This window comes from Macaca fascicularis, chromosome 15 (assembly GCF_037993035.2).
Source record: "Macaca fascicularis isolate 582-1 chromosome 15, T2T-MFA8v1.1".
Taxonomy (NCBI): domain Eukaryota; kingdom Metazoa; phylum Chordata; class Mammalia; order Primates; family Cercopithecidae; genus Macaca; species Macaca fascicularis.
In genome coordinates this window covers 124,533,332-124,555,300 of record NC_088389.1, presented here as the reverse complement: position 1 = coordinate 124,555,300, position 21,969 = coordinate 124,533,332, and the positions used below count along the sequence as shown (strand labels likewise).

Here is a 21,969-nt window from a genome sequence, read left to right as displayed (position 1 = left end):
ATTGAACTACATAAAAACTTAAATTCAATTAAAATTAGTGTCATCCAAAGGCATTAAGAGAGCAGAAAGGCAATCCCAGGCTGGGCATTCTGGCTCACATCTGTAATCCCAGCACTTTGGGAAGTCAAGGTGGGCAGATCACTTGAGGTCAGGAGTTCAAGATCAGCATACCCAACATGGTAAAACCCCATTTCTACTAAAAATACATAAATTAGCCGGGCATGGTGGCACACGCCTGTATTCCAAGCTACTTGGGAGGCTGAGGCAGGAGAATTGCTTGAACCCGGGAGGTGGAGGTTGCAGTGAACCAATACCACACCACTGCACTCCAGCCTAGGCAACAGAACAAGATTCCATCTCAAAAAAAAAAAAAAAAAAGGAAGAAAGGCAATCCAAGAATAAGGAAAAGATATCAACAATAAGTATATATGTGTGTATAGAGACAAATGTACACATGAAAAAAAACTGTACCCAGAATATATAAAGAACTCCTACAAATAAGAAAAAGGCATACAACCCAATTTTAAAAAAACTGATGTCGCTTGAACTGACACTTAACAAAAAGATAGTCACATGGCCAAAAGATATATGTTATATATAAAGGGAGTTAACTTCATTGGTCATTAGAAATATGCAAATTAAGACCATAATGTACCCACCAGAATGAAATTCAAATTGCCGGTGAAGATATGGAGTCTGCCTGGCTGAAGAGTAAACTGTTCACCCACTCTGGAAAACTTTTAGCACTACATAGTGACGCTGAACACAACCATGCAATTTTACTCCCAGATATATACTCCAAGAAACACGTATACATGTTCACCAAAAGATATATACAAGAAATATTGCAACAGCAATATATGTAATCGGCAAAAACTGGAAACGCAAATGTCCAACACCCAAATGGATTTGTGTCAATAGACTCCGGGACCATCTCTAAGTTCAGCAATTTGCTAAGAGGATTCCAGGACTCTGAAACTGTTACACTTACAGTTTATTACAGCAAAAGGACACAAAGTAAAATCAGCAAAGGGAAAAGGGACATCAGGTAAAGTCTGGAGGAAACCAGGTGCATGCTTCTAAGAGTCCTCTCCCAGTGGAGTCACACATAAAGCATTTAATTCCTCCAGCAATAAACTGCAACAATGGCCAGGCACAGTGGCGCAAGCCTATAATCCCAGCACTTTGGGAGTCCGAAGCGGGTGAATCACTTGAGGCCAGGAGTTTGAGACCAGTCTGGCCAACATGACAAAACCCCATCTCTACTAAAAATACAAAAACTAGCCAGGACTCGGGAGGCTGAGGCAGGGGAATCACCTGAACCCAGGAGGCGGAGCTGCTGTGAGCCGAGATAGCGCAACTGCACTCTAGCCTGGGCAACAGAGCCAGGCTCTGTCTTGGGGGAAAAAAAAAGAAAAGAAAAAGAAAAAGAGAAACTGTAACAACATTATGTGAAGTGTTGTCTACTATGGAAGCTCACAAAAGCCTAGGAGTTCAGGGTTTTTCTTGGCGGGTGATCTTGAAGGCACACAATGAATGACCAGTTACCAAAGCTCTAGTTCATGAGAAGGAAAGGAGGTGTTCATCATAAATAATGCTGTTTGCACAAACTGGAACAGTGAAGTTCAAAGATTCATTCTTATTGAATGCAGAATATTCTAAGAGCTCAATTGGGGCCTGTCAAGGACCAGTCACAGAAAATGGTCCTCTTGGGAACATGAAAGATTTGAGCAACTCGGGCCTTCTCAGTTAATCCTTTCCTGCCCAAGATAACAGAAAATTGTATGTGGTTATGTAACAACACACTCTACAACAATGAAATGTTGCTACATACAACATGGATTAATCTCATAAACGTACTCAGCCAAAAAAGCCAGACAACAAAGAGTATACATTGTATGATTCCACTCATATAATATTAAACACACAAACACAAAGGCCAAACTGTCATATTAGAAATGTGTCAAGGACAGAAATTACTTAGGATTGTTTCTGAGAGTGTGGTACAATGCTGGATATGTAAGTGTACTTACTGTATAAAAAAATTCATCAAGCTGTGTATTTATAATTTGCACATCTTTCTGTACACATTATACTTCAAATTAAAAGCTTACACAAAAAGGTATCTGGTTCCTATTTTAGCCATGAGGAAACTTTAGGAAAATATATCATTCTATAGAATCATATTTTCCTCAGTTCAAACTCCTAACACAGCTCAAAATCCTAAAATTTTATATTGTGAGGGTAGAAGAACATCTTTCCTATTTTCTGGTTTTTAGGACAATCAGGGAAATACAGAAATTGAAAAGTGCATAAAGTACTGAGGTATCAGCTAATCCAGTGGTTTTTCTAACTATATTACTCAGAAATATTATAGGAACCCTCTAATGGTTTGATTTGAATTTCTTTCTCTCTCTCTCTCTTTCTTATTTTTTTTATTTTAATTTTAATTTTTTTGAGAAGGAGTCTCACTCTGTTGCCCAGGCTGGAGTACAGTGGTGTGATCCCGGCTCACCACAATCTCCGCCTCCCAGGTTCAAGCGAGTCTCCTGCCTCAGCCTCCCGAGCAGCTGGGACTACAGGTGCATGCCACCATGCCTGGCTACTTTTTGTATCTTTAGTAGAGACGGGGATTCACCAAGTTGGCCAGGCTAATCTTGAACTCCTTGACCTTGTGATCCGCCCATCTCAGCCTCCCAAAGTGCTGACATTACAGGCGTGAGCCATTGCACCCGGCCTTGAATTTTTTTTTTAATGTATTACAAACCCAACCTCTACAAGAAAAAAAAGATTGTCAGACTTCTCACATTTGACATGACAGTATAAAAAGATTAACAAATTATCTTTCAATACAGCTGTATGAACCTATTTCTGTGCTCTGGAATTCAACCAAAGGCATAAAACAAACTGGGAGCATTTATTTATTAAGTTCCTGAACTTCAGGCAGTAACGGTGGTTTTAGTTTTGAGCTGCTACCAGACTCCTGCCCCTCCCCCAACCCCAGCTGTGTGGGGTATGTTAGTTTAAACATGACATGCTGCTGCCTGAGAGGACTCATTGGATTTGGAGTGTTGTCAAGTTAACAGGGCAAACACGGAAGACTGGTGGACTAGGCCCGGGATAGATACAACAGGTAGTTGTAGGAGGTGAGACAGCCACAAGAGGCTTGAAAAGCTCTCCCCAAATCGGTTGACTCTAGACTATATACATGCATATAAGAGACTGGAACACACTCAAGCCACCCATTTTTAAAACATGAAATGAGTTTTAGAGATGGATGGTGGTGACAGATACCCAACATTATGAAATGTATCTAATACTACTGAGCTGTATCCTTCAAAAGAGTGAAAATGGTAAGTTTGTTATGTGTATTTTACCATAATTTTTTTAAATGGAAAAAAAAAAGAGTGATCTGGTTTGTCTATATTCATACTAAAAATGTGTCCTGAACAAACACATGTATTTGTTCAAGGAATATATTTATTAAGCACCAACCATATCCCAGGCAGCACTACGCAAACAGTGAAGAAAATTAGAATCTCATGAAACTCAAAATGGGACTAATTATCCTCATTAACTAATAACAAATAACCTACTATAGGTTTCCTACTATGAAGGAAAAACTGCAATAAGAAAAAAAGAAGGATTAAGGAAGCAGGCAATGTTTAAGTCCTCTGTTCCACCCAAATTATAATTTTAATTAATCAAACTGTATTTTTTTTTTTTGAGATGGAGTTTTGCTCTTTTTGTTCAGGTGGAGTGCAATGGCACCATCTCAGCTCACCACAACCTCCACCTTCCAGGTTCAAGCAAATTCTCCTGCCTCAGACGCCTGAGTAGCTGGGATTACAGGCACGTGCCACCATGCCTGGCTAATTTTGTATTTTTAGTAGGGACGGGGTTTCTCAATGTTGGTCAGGCTGGTCTTGAACTCCCAACCTCAGGTGATCCACCAGCCTTGGCCTTCCAAAGTGCTGGGATTACAGGCGTGAGCCACTGCATCAGGCCTCAAACTGTATTTGAAATGTGCCAGAAGAAAAAACTTTAAAAGGTTCATAGCAAAGTCTTATGTAAGGCTAACGGGCTAACAGCCACCCTCTAAAGTTCTCTGCTGTCTAAACCTTATTTAAGAACAATGATTATCTGTACCCAGAGGGATTCTTCAGTAAGGCAAAATGATTAGGAAGAGTTGAGCTCCAAAGTTTTATTTTTTTAATTTTGTTTTTTTAGAGATGGGGTCTTGCTATGTTGCCCAGGCTAGACTTGAACTCCTGAGCTCAAGCAACCCTCCTACCTCAGCCTGCTAAATAGCTGGGCCTAAAGGCATATGCTACTGTTCCCAGCCCATCAATAATTTTTAAAGAATAATTAAAACAACTGAAACTTAACTCCAATTTAAAATACTTTATTAAAATTAAGCATTAAATAGTTGTAAGCCACCTAAGATCTGCCCCGTCATCTTTTCTTTGGCATCTCCCTTCCTTCTAACCACATCATAGACCAAACATACAAGTTCTTGCTAAGATATTCAATACCACCTCTGAAGAAAATGGCTATCGATAAGCTACGAAAAACTGAAATTTAGACATTCCTACAATTATTACTCATTGTTACAAAGTACTCACCAATCTGCTATTTACTATGTTCTTAAGTCAAAGACCATTAACATCCCCATAAAGAAATTACAGACTTCAACAATGCTTTGCAATTTCCTGTAGGACAGGACCCTATGAGTCGGTGGCCTGTTATGAACCCAGTCACACAGAGCAGCAGGTGAGTGAGCATTACCACCTGAGCTCTGCCCCCTGTCAGATTAGCAGTGGCATTAGATTCTCATAGGGGTGGGAACCCTACTCTGAACTATGCATGTGAGGGACCTAAGTTGCGCTCATTATGAGAATCTAATGCCTGATGATCTGAGGTGGAACAGATTCACCCTGAAACCCTCCCCCAACCAACCCACTTCTGTGGAAAAATTGTCTTCCACGAAACCAGTCCCTGGTACTAAAAAGGTTGGGAATTGCTGCTTTAAAGCATCTTAAAGATCTTCCTAAACATATACAGTTCATTTGTGTAACAGCACCCCCAAGTCTGGTTCAATAGGAGTGCAGTGCTACCCAGGAATATTTAAAGAGGTGTTTGTGTTACACGTTGTTCAGAAACTACAAAGGAAAAAAAAAAAAAATGAAACAAGCTGTTTTAAATCACTATCAAGAGCTACTCCCAAACACGTATCTAGACATACACAGTGATACATGCCTAAGAACTTACCTCTTTCTCTTACAAAACAAAAACCCAGTTCAGCGATACTTACAGTCAACATTGGAGTTGTCAACAGGCCCCAAGCAAAGAATTCAAGGAAGATGACAATAGCAGCATGGTACACACTTGGTCGGCCAAAGCCTTGTAGCTAAAAAATAAAGTTATTATGAAAATTAGCAAAGAAATATAAGAAATCTATTATCTTTAAATGGTACAGAAAAAAGGTGTAAAATAAAGTTAGGGCCTACCTCGGTCATTTAAAATAAAACTTCATTTGGTGTTATCCCTGATGCTTTCACTTCCCCCTAATAAGGGAAGGTGCTAAGATTATAGCACAGGCTGAAGCCTGTAATCCCAGCACTCTGGGGGGCCAAGGCAGGCAGATCACAATGTCAGGAGTTCAAGACCAGCATGGTCAACATAGTGAAACCCCACCTCTACTAAAAAATACAAAAATTAACCAGGCATGGTGGCGGGCTACTTGGTGCCAGTTACTTCGGAGGCTGAGACAGAAGAATTGCTTGAACCCGGGCACCAGAGGTTGCAGTGAGCTGAAATCCTACCACTGTACTCCCACCTGGGTGACACAGCAAGACTCTATATCTCAGGAAAAAAAAAAAGAAATAAATAAAAGAGAAAAAGATTATAGACTTTTGATCTGTCCCATCAATGCAAATCACTGGAGCTTTAGTAGAAAATCAACTGGGTCTTCAAGAGACTGAGGTTTCAGGATCTGACTGCTCTGTCCCTTGCAAATTATGTGTTCCTTAGCAACTTAACTTCTCTAGGGCTGAAGTTTCTTTACCTACATAATAAGAGAGATGGGTATGGGTATCACATGCTCAAAGGCCTGAGGGACAGCTCGGACCCCTTTAAATCAGTATGGAATATCTTGAGATATCCCAATTCCAGAGATGTTTAGAAGCAGAGGATGAAAAGTGTGCAATGTCTGTGCACGCTCTTATTTATCATCTCTCCCACAGATTACTGCAAACCCTGCCGTGACTCGTTTTCCCTGTCCCCTCCAAACTTGTGGTAACATTACACTCAGAGTGAACTTTTTAAAAATACAAATCTTATTCCATCACTCCTATGGAAAATTGCAAAAACAAAGAGCTACAAATTGCTCTCATCCCTGTACACACACATTTTCACAATATGACTTTGCTGCCAATTCCATCAAAAGGTTCAGTCTATTTCTCCACGTCCCTAGATCAAAGCTGGTTTGACAACTTCCTGTAACCAACAGTCAGGTGAAGTGAAAACATGGATTTCTGAACCTAGATTGCCAAAGATCTTCAAGACTACCACAAGGAGAAATCTCTTCCTGCCACAGGAGTATGAGAGGGTAAGAAACTCTCCCTATCAAGGCCTCACAGACAAACCAGTTAACAGCCATCACCAACTGTCAGACATAGGAGCAAGGCCATCTTAGACGACCCAATTATAATCAAGCCTACAGGTGACTACAGAAGCATGAGACACATCGAGAGAAATCAGTGAAGAACTCTTGCTGAGTTTCACTCACACCACTAACCCAAAGAATTGCAATAAATGCTTATTGTTTTAAGCCATTAAGTATTAGGGTTGTTTCTTATGTAGCTTTTTTTTTTTTTCTGAGATGAAGTCTCGCTTTGTTGCCCAGGCTGGAGTGCAGTGGTATAATCTCAGCTTACTGCAAAGTGCTGGGATTACAGGCATGAGCCCCCATACCTGGCCCACACTCTTTTTAATAGCTAACTACTCAGCATCTCACTGTATGAATGTGCCATAATTTTAACCATTCCAATATTGATAAGAGTACATGGAATTTTCACTTATTTAAAACTGCTGCAATTAATTTTTTTAAATTTTGAAATAATATTAAACCTACAGAAAAGTTGCAAAAAACAAGAGTTCCTGTATATCCCCTTCACCCAGCTTCCCCAAATGTTAAAATCTTCTATAACCATGGTATAATTATCTAAAACAGGAAATTAGCATTGCTACAAAACTTTAATCTACATACCTTCTTTGAATTTTGCCATTTTTCCCATTTTCTTTTTCTGGTTCAGAATCTAATCAAAGATTTAACACCGCATTTAGTTCTCACATTTCTTTAGGCTCTTCCAATCTAAGTCAGCTCCCAAGACTTTTATTTTTTTACTTTCATGATCTTGATACTTTCAAGGAATACTAGTATACTCTTTACCAATAATTTTACATAGCGTTCCTCAATTTGAATTAATCTAATATTCTCTCATGATTAGATTGAGGTTATACATTTTATTTTTAAAAAAATATGTCACATCTCATAAAATTCACCATTTTCAAGTGCACAAGTCAGTGGTTTTTAGAATATTCACAAGGTTGTACAACCATCACTACTATCTAACTCCAGAACATGTTTATCACCCCCCAAAAGAAGCCCTACACCCATTAGGAGACATTATTTATTTCCTTCTCCCCCTACTCCCCCTCAGAACCACTAATCTACTTTCTGTTTCTATGGATTTGCCTATTCTGGGATTATACATAAATAGAATTCATAAATGGAATCACATAACATGTAGCCTTTTGTGTCTAGCTTCTTCCAATCAGCATTTTTTCAAGGTTCATCCATGTTGTAGCATGTATCAGTATTTCATTCAATTTTATAGCTAAATAATATTCCGCTGCATCAAGATACTGCATTTTGTTTATCCATGCATCAGTTCATAGACACTCAGGCTGTTTCCATCTTTGGCTATTATGAATAATGCTGCTATAAACATGGATATAGAAGTTTTTGTATGAACATGTTTCCAATTCCCCTGGCCATACACATAAGGGTGAAAATGCTGGGACTATTAATATCCTTTTATTAGCATTCTAGGATAAATTTCTAGAAGTGAAGTTGCAGGGTGAAAGAATATATACATTTTAATTTAGAATCCAATTATAATTTAAAAGTTTCACTAATTATAAGTCAAAAAAATACTTTATCTTATGTCACCTAATCAACTAATATCTCTAACATATAAAAAGCTTCTAAAAATGTTAAGCAAAAGACTAACAGCCCAATAAAAAGATAGGCAAGAAATATGAATCAGTTCACTGAAGAAATCAAATGTCCCTTCAGTAGTCTCATTTGTAGTAAGAAAACTACAAAATTAAGCTAAATTCAAACACAAGTTCTCAGTATCAGACATTAAAAATTCAAACATTTATAAACTTCTATTGATGATGCAATTGAAAAGAAACAAAAACTGCAAATAGGAACTAAAAATAGTACACCACTATGGAAGAAAATGCGGCAACATCTAGACAAACTACATATTTATCCTTTGAAGCAACAATTCTCTTTATCCCTAAACTATGAGATGCCATATGCACAAAGCTAAAACACTGTAACAGCAAAAATTAACTCTGGGCCAGGGGAAGTGGCTCACACCTATACTCACAGCACTTTGGGAGGCTGAGGCAGATCAATCACTTGAGGTCAGGAGTTCATGACAAGCCTGGCCATCAAAGTGAAACTAGAAATGCAAAAACTAGCAGGGCATGGTGGCGGGTGCCTGTAATCCCAGCTACTAGGGAGGCTGAGGCAGAAGAATGGCTTGAACCTGGAAGGAGGAGGTTGCAGTGAGTCGAGATCACGCCATTGCACTCTACAGTGTCATTAACAATTTAAAAAAAGAACAACTTACAGTCTCATTAACAATTTTTTGGGGAATACCTGTCCCGCCATATCCTAAGACTACATAGTAATTTTTAAATTTTTTGACAGGTGCAGTGGCTCATGCCTGTAATCCCAGCACTTTGGGAGGCAAGGCAGGCAGTTCGGGACCAGCCTAGCCAACATGGCGAAACCCCATCTCTACTAAAAACATAAAAATTAGCCGGGCATGACGGCGAGCAACTGTAATCCTAGCGGCTCAGGAGGCTGAGGCAGGAGAATCACTGGAACCCAGGAGGCGGAGGCTGCAGTAGGCCGAGATCGTATCACTGCACTCCAGCCTGGGGGGACACAGCGAGACTCCGTCTCAAATAATAATAATTTTTAAATTTTTCCTAATTTGATTTTTTTAATGGTTATCTAATTTTATTTTGTATTTCCCTTACTCCCAATGAGGCTGAGCTTCTTTCCTATATCAGGAATTTGCATTTCTTTTTCTGTGAATTGCCTATTCATCTTCTGTCAATTTTTTATTGGTGACCTTAATCTTTCATATTGATTTATAGGACCCTTTTAGAATTAATATTAAAAAGATTTATACAATGCAACATCAAATTATCATTCTCAGCCAGGAGTGGTGGTGTGCACCTATAGTCCCAGCTACTTGGAAGGATCACATGAGCCTAGGAGTTCAAGTCCAGCCTGGGCAACACAGCAAGAACCCCATCTCTTAGAGGGGAAAAAACAAAACAAAACAGGCCCAGTGCAGTAGCTCATGCCAGTAATCCTAGCACTTTGTGAGGCTCAGGTGGCAGGTGGGAGATTTACTTGAGGCTAGGAGTTCAACAGCAGTATAGACAACATAGTAAGACTCGATCTCTCCCAAAAATTTTAAAATTAACCAGGCATGGTGACATGTGTCTGTAGTACCACCTCCTCAGGAGGCTGAGGCAGGAGGATCGCTGGAGCTCGGGAGTTTAAGGCTGCAATGAGCTATGACTGCGCCACTGCACTCTAGCCTAGGCCACAAAGTGAGACGCCAGTCTCGTTTAGGAAAAAAGTCATCATCCTCACCTACCAGCATCAATACTCTCTAAAAATAAAAGCACAAATACACAAATCAACAATAGCTAGAGACTTCAATACCCATTTTCAGTAACTGATAGAACAATTAGAAGATCAGTGAGAAATAGAAGACTTTGGTAACACAGTGCACTAAACCCAACAGACATTTATTGAACACTCTTCCCAACAAGATAGAAATTCTTATGTGCATATGAGAAGACTGTAAAACAAGTCTGAATGAATTTAAAAGGAGTTAATTTATATAATTTATACAAACTATGTTCTTGACCACACAGAATGAAATTAGACATCAACATAACAAAATTTGGAAAATTCATGAATATTAAAATATTAAAACATACTCCTAAATAATAGATAAAAGAAATCACAAGGAATGTTACAAAACTTTCATTTGAACAAAAATGAAAACACGACACCAGTTGAATGCAGCTTAAAGCAGCGCTTAACAGGAAGTGTACAGCCGTAGATATGTGGTTATAAAAGATATCGAATCAATAATTTAACCTTCCACCCTAAGAAATAGAAAAGAGCAAGCTAAACTCAAAGCAAGAAAAGAAAGTAAGATCAGAGCAGATACAAACGTGATACAGAATAGAAAAGCAATACAGAAAAATCAACAAAATCAGGTCGGGTGCAGTGTGAGCCTAGCACTTTGCGAGGTCAAGGCGGGCAGAACACTTGAACCCAGGAGTTAAAGACCAGCTTGGGTAACATGGTGAAATCTTGTCTCTACTAAAAATACAAAAAAAAAAGAAAGTTTACCCAAGGATGGTGGCACACACACCTATAGTCCCAGCTACTTGGGAGGCTGCAGTGGACGAATTGCCTGAGTCCGAGAAGTTGAGGCTGCAATGAGCCATGATCATACCACTGTACTCCAGTCTGGGATAAGGGAGTGAAATCTTGCCTAAAAAAGAAAGAAAAAAAAAAAAAAAAGGAGGCCGGGCGCAATGGCCTGTAATCCCAGCACTTTGGGAGGCTGAGGCAGGCGGATCACGAAGTCAGGAGATCGAGACCATCCTGGCTAACATGGTGAAACCCCATCTCTACTAAAAATAAAAAATAAAAAATAAATTAGCCGGGCATAGTGGCGGACACCTGTAGTCCCAGCTACTCGGGAGGCTGAGGCAGGAGAATCGCTTGAACCCAGGAGGCGGCGGAGCATGCAGTGAGCAGAGATTGTGCCACTGCAATCCAGCCTGGGCAACAGAGCGAGACTCCGTCTCAAAAAAAAAAAAAAAAAAAAAAAAAAAAACGGAAAAAGGAAAGGGAAAAGAAAAATCAACAAAAAAAAATCAAATATCAAACTAATGGACAAACCAAGAAAAGAGGAGACCTGAATTACTAACACCAGAAATGAAAGAGAAGATAACAATGGTCAACCTTACAGAAATAGCAAGGATTATAAGGTAGTCTTATAGACAATTAGCCAAAAAACTGGATAAATGAAATAAAATGGACAAACTCCTAGAAACACATAACCTACTAAAAATGAATCATGAATAAACAGAAAATAAAAATAGACCTATAACCAGTAAGGAGACTGATTCAGTAATCAAAAACCTCCCAGAATTCCAGCAAAGAGTTAAAGAATTAAACCTCTTCCTAAGATATGAAGAGGAAGGAGCACTTTCTAACTCACTCTCTGAAGCCAGTATTACAGTAGTTGCCCCCTTATCCAAGGAAGACACATTCCAAGAACTGTAGTGGATGCCTTGAAAAGTACCAAATCCTATACAGCTGTTCCTCCACTTACAAAGGGGTTACGTCTCAATAAACCAACTATAAGTTGAAAATACACTAAGTTGACGCTTTAGACTTATGACATATTCAACCTATGATGGGCTTATCCAGACAACACAATCATAAGTAGAGGTGCATACTGAACGCATACTGCTTTTGCATCAAGGTAAAGGTGAAAAATCTAAGTTCAACCATCAAATTTGGGACCATCTATATATACTGTTTTTTTCCTACATACATCTATGATTAAGTTTAATTTTTAATTAGGCACAGTCCTCATGTGCTTTTGGTCATTATTAAATAAAATAAGGGCTACTTGAACACAAGCATTATGATACTGCAGTCCATCTGATAACTGATGGCTAACTAACAGATGGGCAGCACATACAGTGTAAATGCTGGACGAAAGGACAGAGCAAGATGGCACAGTATTTCATCACACTACTCAGAACGTGATGTGCAACTTAAAACTTACGAATTTTTATTTCTGGAATTTTCCATTTAGGATTATCAAACCTCAGCCCACTTCGGGTAACTGAAACCTCAGAAAGCAAAACCACAGAAAGCAAAATCACAGATCAGGGAGTACTGCCATACTCTAAAAAAGCCAGACAAAGACACTACAAGAAAACTATAGGGCCAGGCACAGTGGCTCACACCTGTAATCCCAGCACTCTGGGAGGCCGAGGCAAGTGGATCACAAGGTCAAGAGTTCGACACCAGCCTGGCCAACACGGTGAAACCACGCCTCTACTAAGAATACAAAAATTAGCCAGGCGTGGTAGTGCGTGCCTGTAATCCTAGCTACTCAGGAGACTGAGGCAAGAAAATTGCTTGAACCTGGGAGGCGGAAGTTGCAGTGAGCTGAGATCACACCCCTGCACTCCAGCCTGGGTGACAGAGCAAGACTCCATCTCAAAAAAAAAAAAAAAAAAGAAAAAGAAAACTACAGAACAATTTCCTTATGCACATTGATGCAAAAATCCTCAACAAAATATTAGCAAACCAAATTCAACAGTTTATTAAGCAGTTTATTATGGTTATACACCATAACCAAGGACTTATTCTAAGACTGTAATAACAGTTCACCTATGAAAACCAATCAACGTGGCCGGGCACGGTGGCTCACGCCTGTAATCCCAGCACTTTGGGAGGCCGAGACGGGCGGATCACGAGGTCAGGAGATCGAGATCATCCTGGCTAACACGGTGAAACCCCATCTCTACTAAAAATGCAAAAAATTAGCCGGGCGTGGCGGTGGGCGCCTGTAGTCCCAGCTACTTGGGAGGCTGAAGCAGGAGAACTGCGTGAACCCGGGAGGCGGAGCTTGCAGTGAGCCGAGATCGCGCCACTGCACTCCAGCCTGGGCGCTGAGCGAGACTCCGTCTCAAAAAAAAAAAAGAAAAGAAAACCAATCAATGTAATACATCACATTAAAATACGGAGGAAAAACCCACAAACTCATCTTAAATGACGAAGTAAAAGCATCTGACAAAATCCAACACTTTCATAATAAAAACACTTAGAAAACTAAGAAAAGAATAAAATTATCTCAAATAATAAAGGCCAAATATGAAAAACCCACACTTCACATCATATTCAATGGAGAAAGGCTGGAAACTTTTCCTCTAAGAACAGAAACAAGACAAGGATGCCCACTTTCACCACTTCTATTCAGTATAATACAACACTAGAAATTCTAGCCAGAGTAATATGGCAAGAAAAAGAAATGGCATCCAAACTGGAAATGAAGAAGTAAAATTATCTCTGTTCACAGATGACAAGATCTTGTAAGTAGAAGACCCTAAAAATTCCACACACAAAAAAACCTGTTACAAATAATACATGAATTTAACAAAGTTACAGGATACAAAAATCAACATTAAAAATCAGCTGCATTTCTATACACTAAAGATTACCAATTTTAAAATGAAACTTAAAAAATTCAAATTGGGGCCGGGCGCGGTGGCTCAAGCCTGTAATCCCAGCACTTTGGGAGGCCGAGATGGGCGGATCACGAGGTCAGGAGATCGAGACCATCCTGGCTAACACGGTGAAACCCCGTCTCTACTAAGAAATACAAAAAATAGCCGGGCGAGGTGGCAGCGCCTGTAGTCCCAGCTACTCGGGAGGCTGAGGCCGGAGAATGGCGTGAACCCGGGAGGCGGAGCTTGCAGTGAGCTGAGATCCGGCCACTGCACTCCAGCCTGGGCTACAGAGCGAGACTCCGTCTCAAAAAAAAAAAAAAAAAAAAAAAAAAATTCAAATTGGGCTGAGTACAGTGGCTCACACCTGTAATCCTAACATTTTGGGAGACCAAGGCAGGAAGACAGCTTGAGCTCAGGAATTTGAGGCCCTCCCAGGCTACACAGTGAGACCTTGTCTCTACTAATAATCAAAAAACGGCTGGGCATGGTGGCTCACGCCTGTAATCCCAGCATTTTGGGAAGCCGAGGCAGGCAGATCACGTGAAGTTGGGAGTTCAAGGCCAGCCTGATCAACATGGTGAAACCCTGTCGCTACTAAAAATACAAAATTAGCTGAGTGTGGTGGCACGTGCCTGTAATCCTAGCTACATGGGAGTCTGAGGCAAGAGAATCGCTTGAAGCCAGGAGGCGGAGGTTGTGGTGAGCCAAGATCACACCATCGCTCTCCAGCCTGGGCAACAAGAGTGAAACTGTGTCTCAAAAAAATAAAATCATCAAAAAACTTAGCCAGACGTGCTGGCACACATCTGTGGTCCCAGCAACTCAGGAGGCTGAGGTGGGAGGATCACGTGAAACTGGGAGTTCAAGGTCGCAGTGAGCTATGATCACCCCACTGCACTACAGCCTGGGCAAGAGTGACACCCAGCCTCAAAAAAAAAAAAAATTCAAGTTGCAATAGCATCATAAAGAATAAGTTACTTAGGAATAAATTTAACCAAGAAAGTAAATGATTTCTACGCTTAAAACTTTAAGACACTGCTGAAAGAAATTAAAGAAGGTATAAATAAACATAAAGACATCCCATGTTCATGGATTTAAAGACTTAACATAGTCAGGGTATCATTGTTACCAAAAGTGATCTGTAGATTCAATGCCAGTCCTATCAAAATCCCAACGATTTTTTTTTTTTGCAAGAAGAGAAAACTCCATCCTAAAACTTATATAGAATCTGAAGGGACCCCCAATAGCCAAAATAATCTTGAAAAAGAAAAAAAAGTTATCTCACACTTTCTGAATTCAGAACTTACTATAAACATATGGCAATCAAAACAGTGTGGTTCTGGCATAAAAACAGACATACAGACCAACGGAATTAAAAGCCCAAGCGGAGCCGGGCGTAGTGGCTCACGCCTGTAATCTCAACAGTTTGGGAGGCCAAGATGGGCATATCACGAGGTCAGGAGATCGAGACCAGCCAGACCAATATGGTGAAACCCCATCTCTACTAAAAATGCAAAAAATTAGCTGGGCATGGTGGTGAGCACCCGTAGTCCCAGCTACTCGGGAGGCTGAGGCAGGAGAATGGCATGAATCTGGGAGGCGGAGCTTGCAGTGAGCCAAGATTGTGCCACTGCACTCCAGCCTGGGCGACAGAGCAAGACTCTGTCGCAAAAAAAAAAAAAAAAACAAACCCCCGAGTGGGCCTGGCAGTGTGTCCTTGTATTTCTACCTACTGAGGAAGCTGAGACAAGAGAATCACTTGAGCCCAGGAGTTCAAGTCCAGCCTGGGCAACATGGCAAAAAATAAATTAAAAGCTTGGAAATAAAAAGCCCGGAAGTAAATACATATATGTAACAAATGATATGCAACAAGGGTACCAAAATCATTTAATGAGAAAGGAAGGACACTCTCTCAGCAAATGGTGATGGAAAAACTGGATATCCACATTAAAACGAATGAAGTTGGATCGCTACCCTAAACCACATATAAAAGTTAACTCAAAATGGACCAAAAATCTAAACATAAAAGTAAAACCTATGAAACTCTTAGAAGAAAACATGGAGGAAAGCTTCATGGTATTGGATTTGACAATAACTTCTTGGATATGGCACCAAAAGAACAGCCAACGAAAGAAAAGACACATAAATCAAACTTCATCAAAGTGAAAAACCTTCGTATATCAAAGGATACTATCAAGACAGTGAAAAGGCAACCCAATTAAAAACAGGCAAGGAAATTGAACAGACCTCTCTAAAAGAGATACACAAATGGCCAAGAAGCACATGAAAAGATACACATAGGCCAGGCGCAGGGGCTCATGTAGGTATGTAATCCCAGCACTTTGGGAGGCCGAGGCAGACAGATCACTTGAGATGAGGAGTTTGAAACCAGCTTGGAGGCCGGGCGCGGTGGCTCAAGCCTGTAATCCCAGCACTTTGGGAGGCCGAGACGGGCGGATCACGAGGTCAGGAGATCGAGACCATCCTGGTGAACACCGTGAAACCCCGTCTCTACTAAAAAATACAAAAAACTAGCCAGGCGAGGTGGCGGGCGCCTGTAGTCCCAGCTACTCGGGGGGCTGAGGCAGGAGAATGGCGTAAACCTGGGAGGCGGAGCTTGCAGTGAGCTGAGATCCGGCCACTGCACTCCAGCCCGGGCTACAGAGCGAGACTCCGTCTCAAAAAAAAAAAAAAAAAGAAACCAGCTTGGCCAACATGGTGAAACCCTGTCTCCCAGCACTTTGGGAGGCCGAGGCAGACGGATCACTTGAGATGAGGAGTTTGAAACCAGCTTGGCCAACATGGTGAAACCCTGTCTCTAGTAAAAATACAAAAATTAGCCAGGCATGGTGGCGCATGCCTGTGTTCCTAGCTACTCTGGAGGCTGAAGCAGGAGAACTGCTTGAACCTGTGAGGCAGAGGTTGCAGTGAGCCGAGACTGCACCACTGCACTCCTGCCTAAGAGACAGAGCAAAACTCTGTCCCACCCCCCAAAAAAAAGAAAGAAAAAGAAAAGATACACATCACTAATCATTAGGGGAATGCAAATCAAAACCATAATGAGATATCACCACATACTCATTAGGATGGCTACTGTCTTAATCTGTTTTGTGCTGCTATAACAGGATACTTGAGACTGGGCAGTTTATAAAGCACAGAAATTTATTTTCTCACAGTTTTGAAGGCAGAGAAGTCCAAAACAAGGTGTTAGCATCTGGGGTGGACATTCTCTCACAAAGCAGAAGGTGGAAAGGCAAAAGAGGGTGAGCCCTCTCCCACAAGCCCTTTTTAATAGCAGCATTATTCCATTGATAATGGTGTAGCCCTCATGATAAATCCTTCCCAACAGGCGCCATCTCCCAATACTCCTGCATTGGAAATTAAGTTCCCAACACATGAATTTTGGGAGACACATTCAGACTACAGCAGCTGTGATTTTTTTTCTTCAATAAGAAAATAAGTGCTGGCAAGGATGTGAAGAAATTAGAAGCCTTGCACACTGTTGGTAGGAATGTAAAATGGTGCAGCCCCTATGGAAAAAGTTTGGCAGGTACTCAAAAAATTAAAAATAGAATTACTTCATGACCCAGCAATTCCACTTTTGGGTACATATTCAAAAGAAACAATAGCAGGGACTTCAACAGATTTTTATACACCCATATTCACAGCAGAATTCTTCACAATAGCCAAACAGTAGAAGCAACCCAAGTGTTCATCAACTTATGAATGTTTACACAAAATATGGTAATGTATACAATGGAATATCATTCAACCTCAAAAAAAAAAAAAAAAAAAAAAGGAAACTGACTGTCACAACATGGATGAACCTTAAGGACATTGTAGTAAGTGAAATAAGCCAGTCATGGCCGGGCACGGTGGCTCACGCCTGTAATCCCAGCATTTTGGGGGGTCGAGGCAGGTGGATCACCTGAGGTCAGGAGTTCGAGACCAGCCTGGCCAACATGGTGCAACCCCGTCTCTACTAAAATACAAAAAAATTAGCCAGGCGTGGTGGCAGGCACCTGTAATCCCAGCTACTCGGGAGGCTGAGGCAAAAGAATTGCTTGAACCTGGGAGGCGGAGGTTGCACTGAGCCAAGATTGTGCCATTGCAAAAAAGGAAGGAAGGAAGGCAGGGAGGGAGGGAGGAAGAGAGGAAGGGAGGGAGGAAGGAAGGAAGGAAGGGAAGGAGGGAGGGAGGGAGGGAGGGGAAAGAAAAGAAAGGAAGGAAAGGAAAGAAAGGAAAGAAAGAAGAGGAGAGGAGAGGCCAGTCACAAAAAATCAAGTGTGGCATAATTTCACTTATATGAGGTACCTACAGTAATTAAATTCATAGTAAATAGAATAGTGACTACCAGGGACTAGAGAGTTACTGCTTAATGGGCACAGAGTTCAGTTTGGGATGATGAAAAAATTCTAGAGACAGACTGTGGTAATGAGTACACAACAATGTGAATGTACTTAATGCTACTGAACTATGTTATGTATATATACTAAAATAAAAATAAGTAACTCAAAATACATCATGGACCTAAAAATAAAATGCAAAACTATTAGCTTCTAGAGGATTATCAGGTGAAAATATAAGTGACCTTGGTCACATGGTTTCAAGATGAGTCTGTAGACACAAGATTAAAGTCATGCCACATGCAAGAAAAAGTTGATATATTGGACTTCACTAAAATTAAAAACCTCTGCTCTGCAAAAGACACCGGTAAGTGAAAGAAAAGATAAGCCACAGATTGGAAGAAAGTATCTGCAACAATCTTATCTGATAAAGAACTTCAACCAAGAACACAGAAAGCGCTCTTACAAGTCACTAATACCACAACAACCAAATTTAAAAATGGGCAAATGATCTGAGAAAAGACAGAGACGGAGAGTGACAGTTAATGGATAGAGACACAGACTCTTTTAGGGGAGATGAAAATGTTCTAGAATTAGATAGTGATAGTTCTACAACACTGTGAATATATATTAAAAAAACTGAACTGTATACTTTTAAAATGATGAACTATATGGTACGTGAATATATATCTCAATTTTTAAAATACCATAGAGAAAAAAGAAAGGAGAGATTCCTTTTCTGCCTCTGGAATACTTTAACTGTATGTGAAGCCTAGAACTGACAGAGGCATGTGAACCAGAGCAACTCCATCTTGAATAGGAGCTGGGTAAATGAGACTGAAACCTACTGGGCTGTATTCCCAGACAGTTAAGGAATTCTAACTCACAGGATGAAGATAGGAGCACAAGACACAGGTCATAAAGACCTTGCTGATAAAGCAGGTTGCAGTAAAGAAGCTGGCTAACACCCACCAAAAACAAGACAGAAACAAGAGTGACCTCTGGTCATCCTCACTGCTATACTCCCACCAGTGCCATGACAGTTTACAAATGCCATGGCAAGATCAGGAAGTTACCCTATAGGTCTAAAATGGAGAGGCATGAATAATCCACCCTTTGTTTAGCATACAATCAAGAAAAAGCCATAAAAATGGGCAACCAGCAGCCCTCAGGGCTGCTCTGTCTATGGAGTAGTCATTCTTTTATTCCTCTACTTTCCTAATAAACTTGCTTTCACTTTAGGGACTTGCCCTGAATTCTTTCTTGTGCGAGGTCTATCCAGGAATCCTCTCTTGGGGTCGGGATTGGGACCCCTTTCCTGTAACACAACTACAGCAGCCACCTTGAGACCATGAGAGCCAGACAAATCAACACACTGAAGATGGAAAGAACCTGGTCCTTGACGCAAAATCAAGGACCACTCCTGGAACTGTCTTTCCATCAGATTTCTTGTTAAATGAGGTAATAAATCCCAATCATAAACAAGAAAAAGGAGGAGGGGGTAACAGGATCGCAACGGTCTCCTCATAGATGATACACAGATGGCAAATATGCCTATAAAAAGATGTTCACTGCCAGGCGCAGTGGCTCATGCCTATAATCCCAGGACTTCGGGAGGCCGAGGCAGGCGGATCACCTGAGGTCAGGAGTTCGAGACCAGTCTTGCCAACACAGTGAAACCCCATCTCTACTAAAAATACAAAAAAAATTTGCTGTACATGGTGGCTGGCACCTGTAATCCCAGCTATTCAGGAGGCTGAGGCAGGAGAATCGCTTGAAACCTGGAAGGCGGAGGTTGCAGTGAGCCAAGATCATGCCACTGCACTCCAGCCTGGGTGACAGAGCAAGATTCTGTCTCAAAAACAACAACAAAAAAATCAGCCTGTGTTTGAGGGTCCTCTTTTCTATTGCAGTTGACCCCGCACGAAAGAGTGAAACTCCATCTCAAAAAAAAAAAAAAAAAAAGGTAGAAAAGATGTTCATTATGTGTCACCGTCATTTTAAAATACAAACTAAAACGAAATTGTGAGAAGGATGGACCTGAAATGCACAAATGAAAGAAGCGAGTCTGAAAGGCTACAAAGTGTAAGATACCATTTAAAGGACATTCTGGAAAAAGCAAAACTATAGATAGTACCAGATCAGTGGTAGCTGGAGTTGGAGGGTAGGGTTAAATGGATGAAGCACAGGACACTTTCAGGTAGTAAAATTGTTCTGCATGACATTTTAATGATAGGTAAACGGCATCACACATTTTTCAAAACCAGCAGAACTTCAGAGAACAAGAGTGAGCCTCAGTACATGGTAACTTTTAGAAAACATTTCAGAGGTGGGGAATCCCAGGATGGAATGCAGAATGTAGCAAAAGAATCTAATTGTAGTACAAACACATGAAACAACCTTCACTAAAGGGGGTATGGGGGAAGGCAGTGATCCAAGTAACTTTAGGAAATAGTGGAGTTTTGTTTTTTTTTTTTTTTCACTTGGAAGCTGGAATTTTATCATAGGTAACAAACATATTAGTTGTTTTCTTTTTTTTTTTTTAAAGACCAGAGGCAAAAAAGCTGCGCATAAATGAAACTGGCTCAATTTCCCCATAGAAATTATATTTACAGGTCTTTGAATAAACATAGAAACTCACTCTTGGCCGGGCGCGGTGGCTCAAGCCTGTAATCCCAGCACTTTGGGAGGCCGAGACGGGCGGATCACGAGGTCAGGAGATCGAGACCATCCTGGCTAACACGGTGAAACCCCGTCTCTACTAAAAAAATACAAAAAACTAGCCAGGCGAGGTGGCGGGCGCCTGTAGTCCCAGCTACTCGGGAGGCTGAGGCAGGAGAATAGCATGAACCTGGGAGGCAGAGGCTGCAGTGAGCCGAGATTGCACTCCAGCCTGGGCAACGAACGAAACTCTGTCTCCAAAAAAAAAAAAAAGAAAAGGCTTTTTCTCTGGCAATACTCAGCTCAGTGACTGGCTTTCCATGTGGCAAGAAACAGGACCTAGATCTACCACCTGGCATTTCTGTAACTTAAACAACTGTTACGCTATAGTTGAAAGTTGTACTCCACGGAAATAAAGGTTAACAATTCTGAAACCATGTATACTGTGATTGACCAATTAAATAAACTGGATGGCAGATGGTGGAAGCCAGGTTTCTCACTGCTGGAGTGGAAGGTTACAAATAAACAAGAGAAGGAAGCAAGAATGATCCATGTAATCATGAATTAGAGTTGGACACATCATTATAAACTCATTTTTAATTTCATATAGATACACATGGTCACAAATGGAAATACTTACAAATGTGTGTATTATATACATGTGTTTCCTCACTCTATCAGCTGAAAGAGCCTAAAAGAAATGACACCCTAGAAACTCAACAGCAATAAGCACATCTAGCGTGACATCTCGGTTTCAAATGCCATTCTCAAATAAAAGAAACCAAGGCTCCTTGGAGAAACAGCTAATTCTGGGACTAGAGTGGGAAATATGTAAGAGGAGCGTGGAGTATCTTGTAATCCCAGAATATAAGCATGGCAGGCCAGGTCTCACTAACTCAGGCCTCCAAAACAACTATTTCTGTACAGACTGAGTAGTTAAGTTAAATTTTAAAAGCTGAAAGAGCCAGCCAGGCACGGTGGCTCACATCTGTAATCCTAGCCACTCTGGGAGACCAAGGTGGGCGGATCACCTGAAGTCAGGACTTTGAAACCAGCCTGGCCAAAATGGTGAAACCCCATCTCTACTAAAAATCCAAAAAATTAACTGGGCGTGGTGGTAGGTGCCGGTAATCCCAGTTACTTTGGAGACTGAGGCAGGAAAATCGCTTGAACCCAGGAGGCGGAGGTGTAGTAAGCCAAGATTGCGCCACTGCACTCCAGCCTCAGTGACAGAGCGAGCCTCCATCTCGAGGGGCGTGGGCGGGGAAAAGCCAGTACCCTTATGCAAAGGCTGGAATTTAACAAA

General features: G+C 40.9%; 1 protein-coding gene across 2 annotated transcripts in view; it reads right to left on the bottom strand.

Annotated features, from left to right (window-relative positions):
- The window catches only part of MFSD14B (major facilitator superfamily domain containing 14B), a 78,468-nt gene that overhangs the window by 35,622 nt on the left and 20,877 nt on the right, over nucleotides 1-21,969 (bottom strand). For both annotated transcript variants that reach the window (XM_005582282.5, XM_074017945.1), the window contains exon 2: nucleotides 5,315-5,410. In XM_005582282.5, the coding sequence (XP_005582339.1) occupies nucleotides 5,315-5,410 (96 nt within the window). The remainder of the gene's footprint in view (nucleotides 1-5,314; nucleotides 5,411-21,969) is intronic.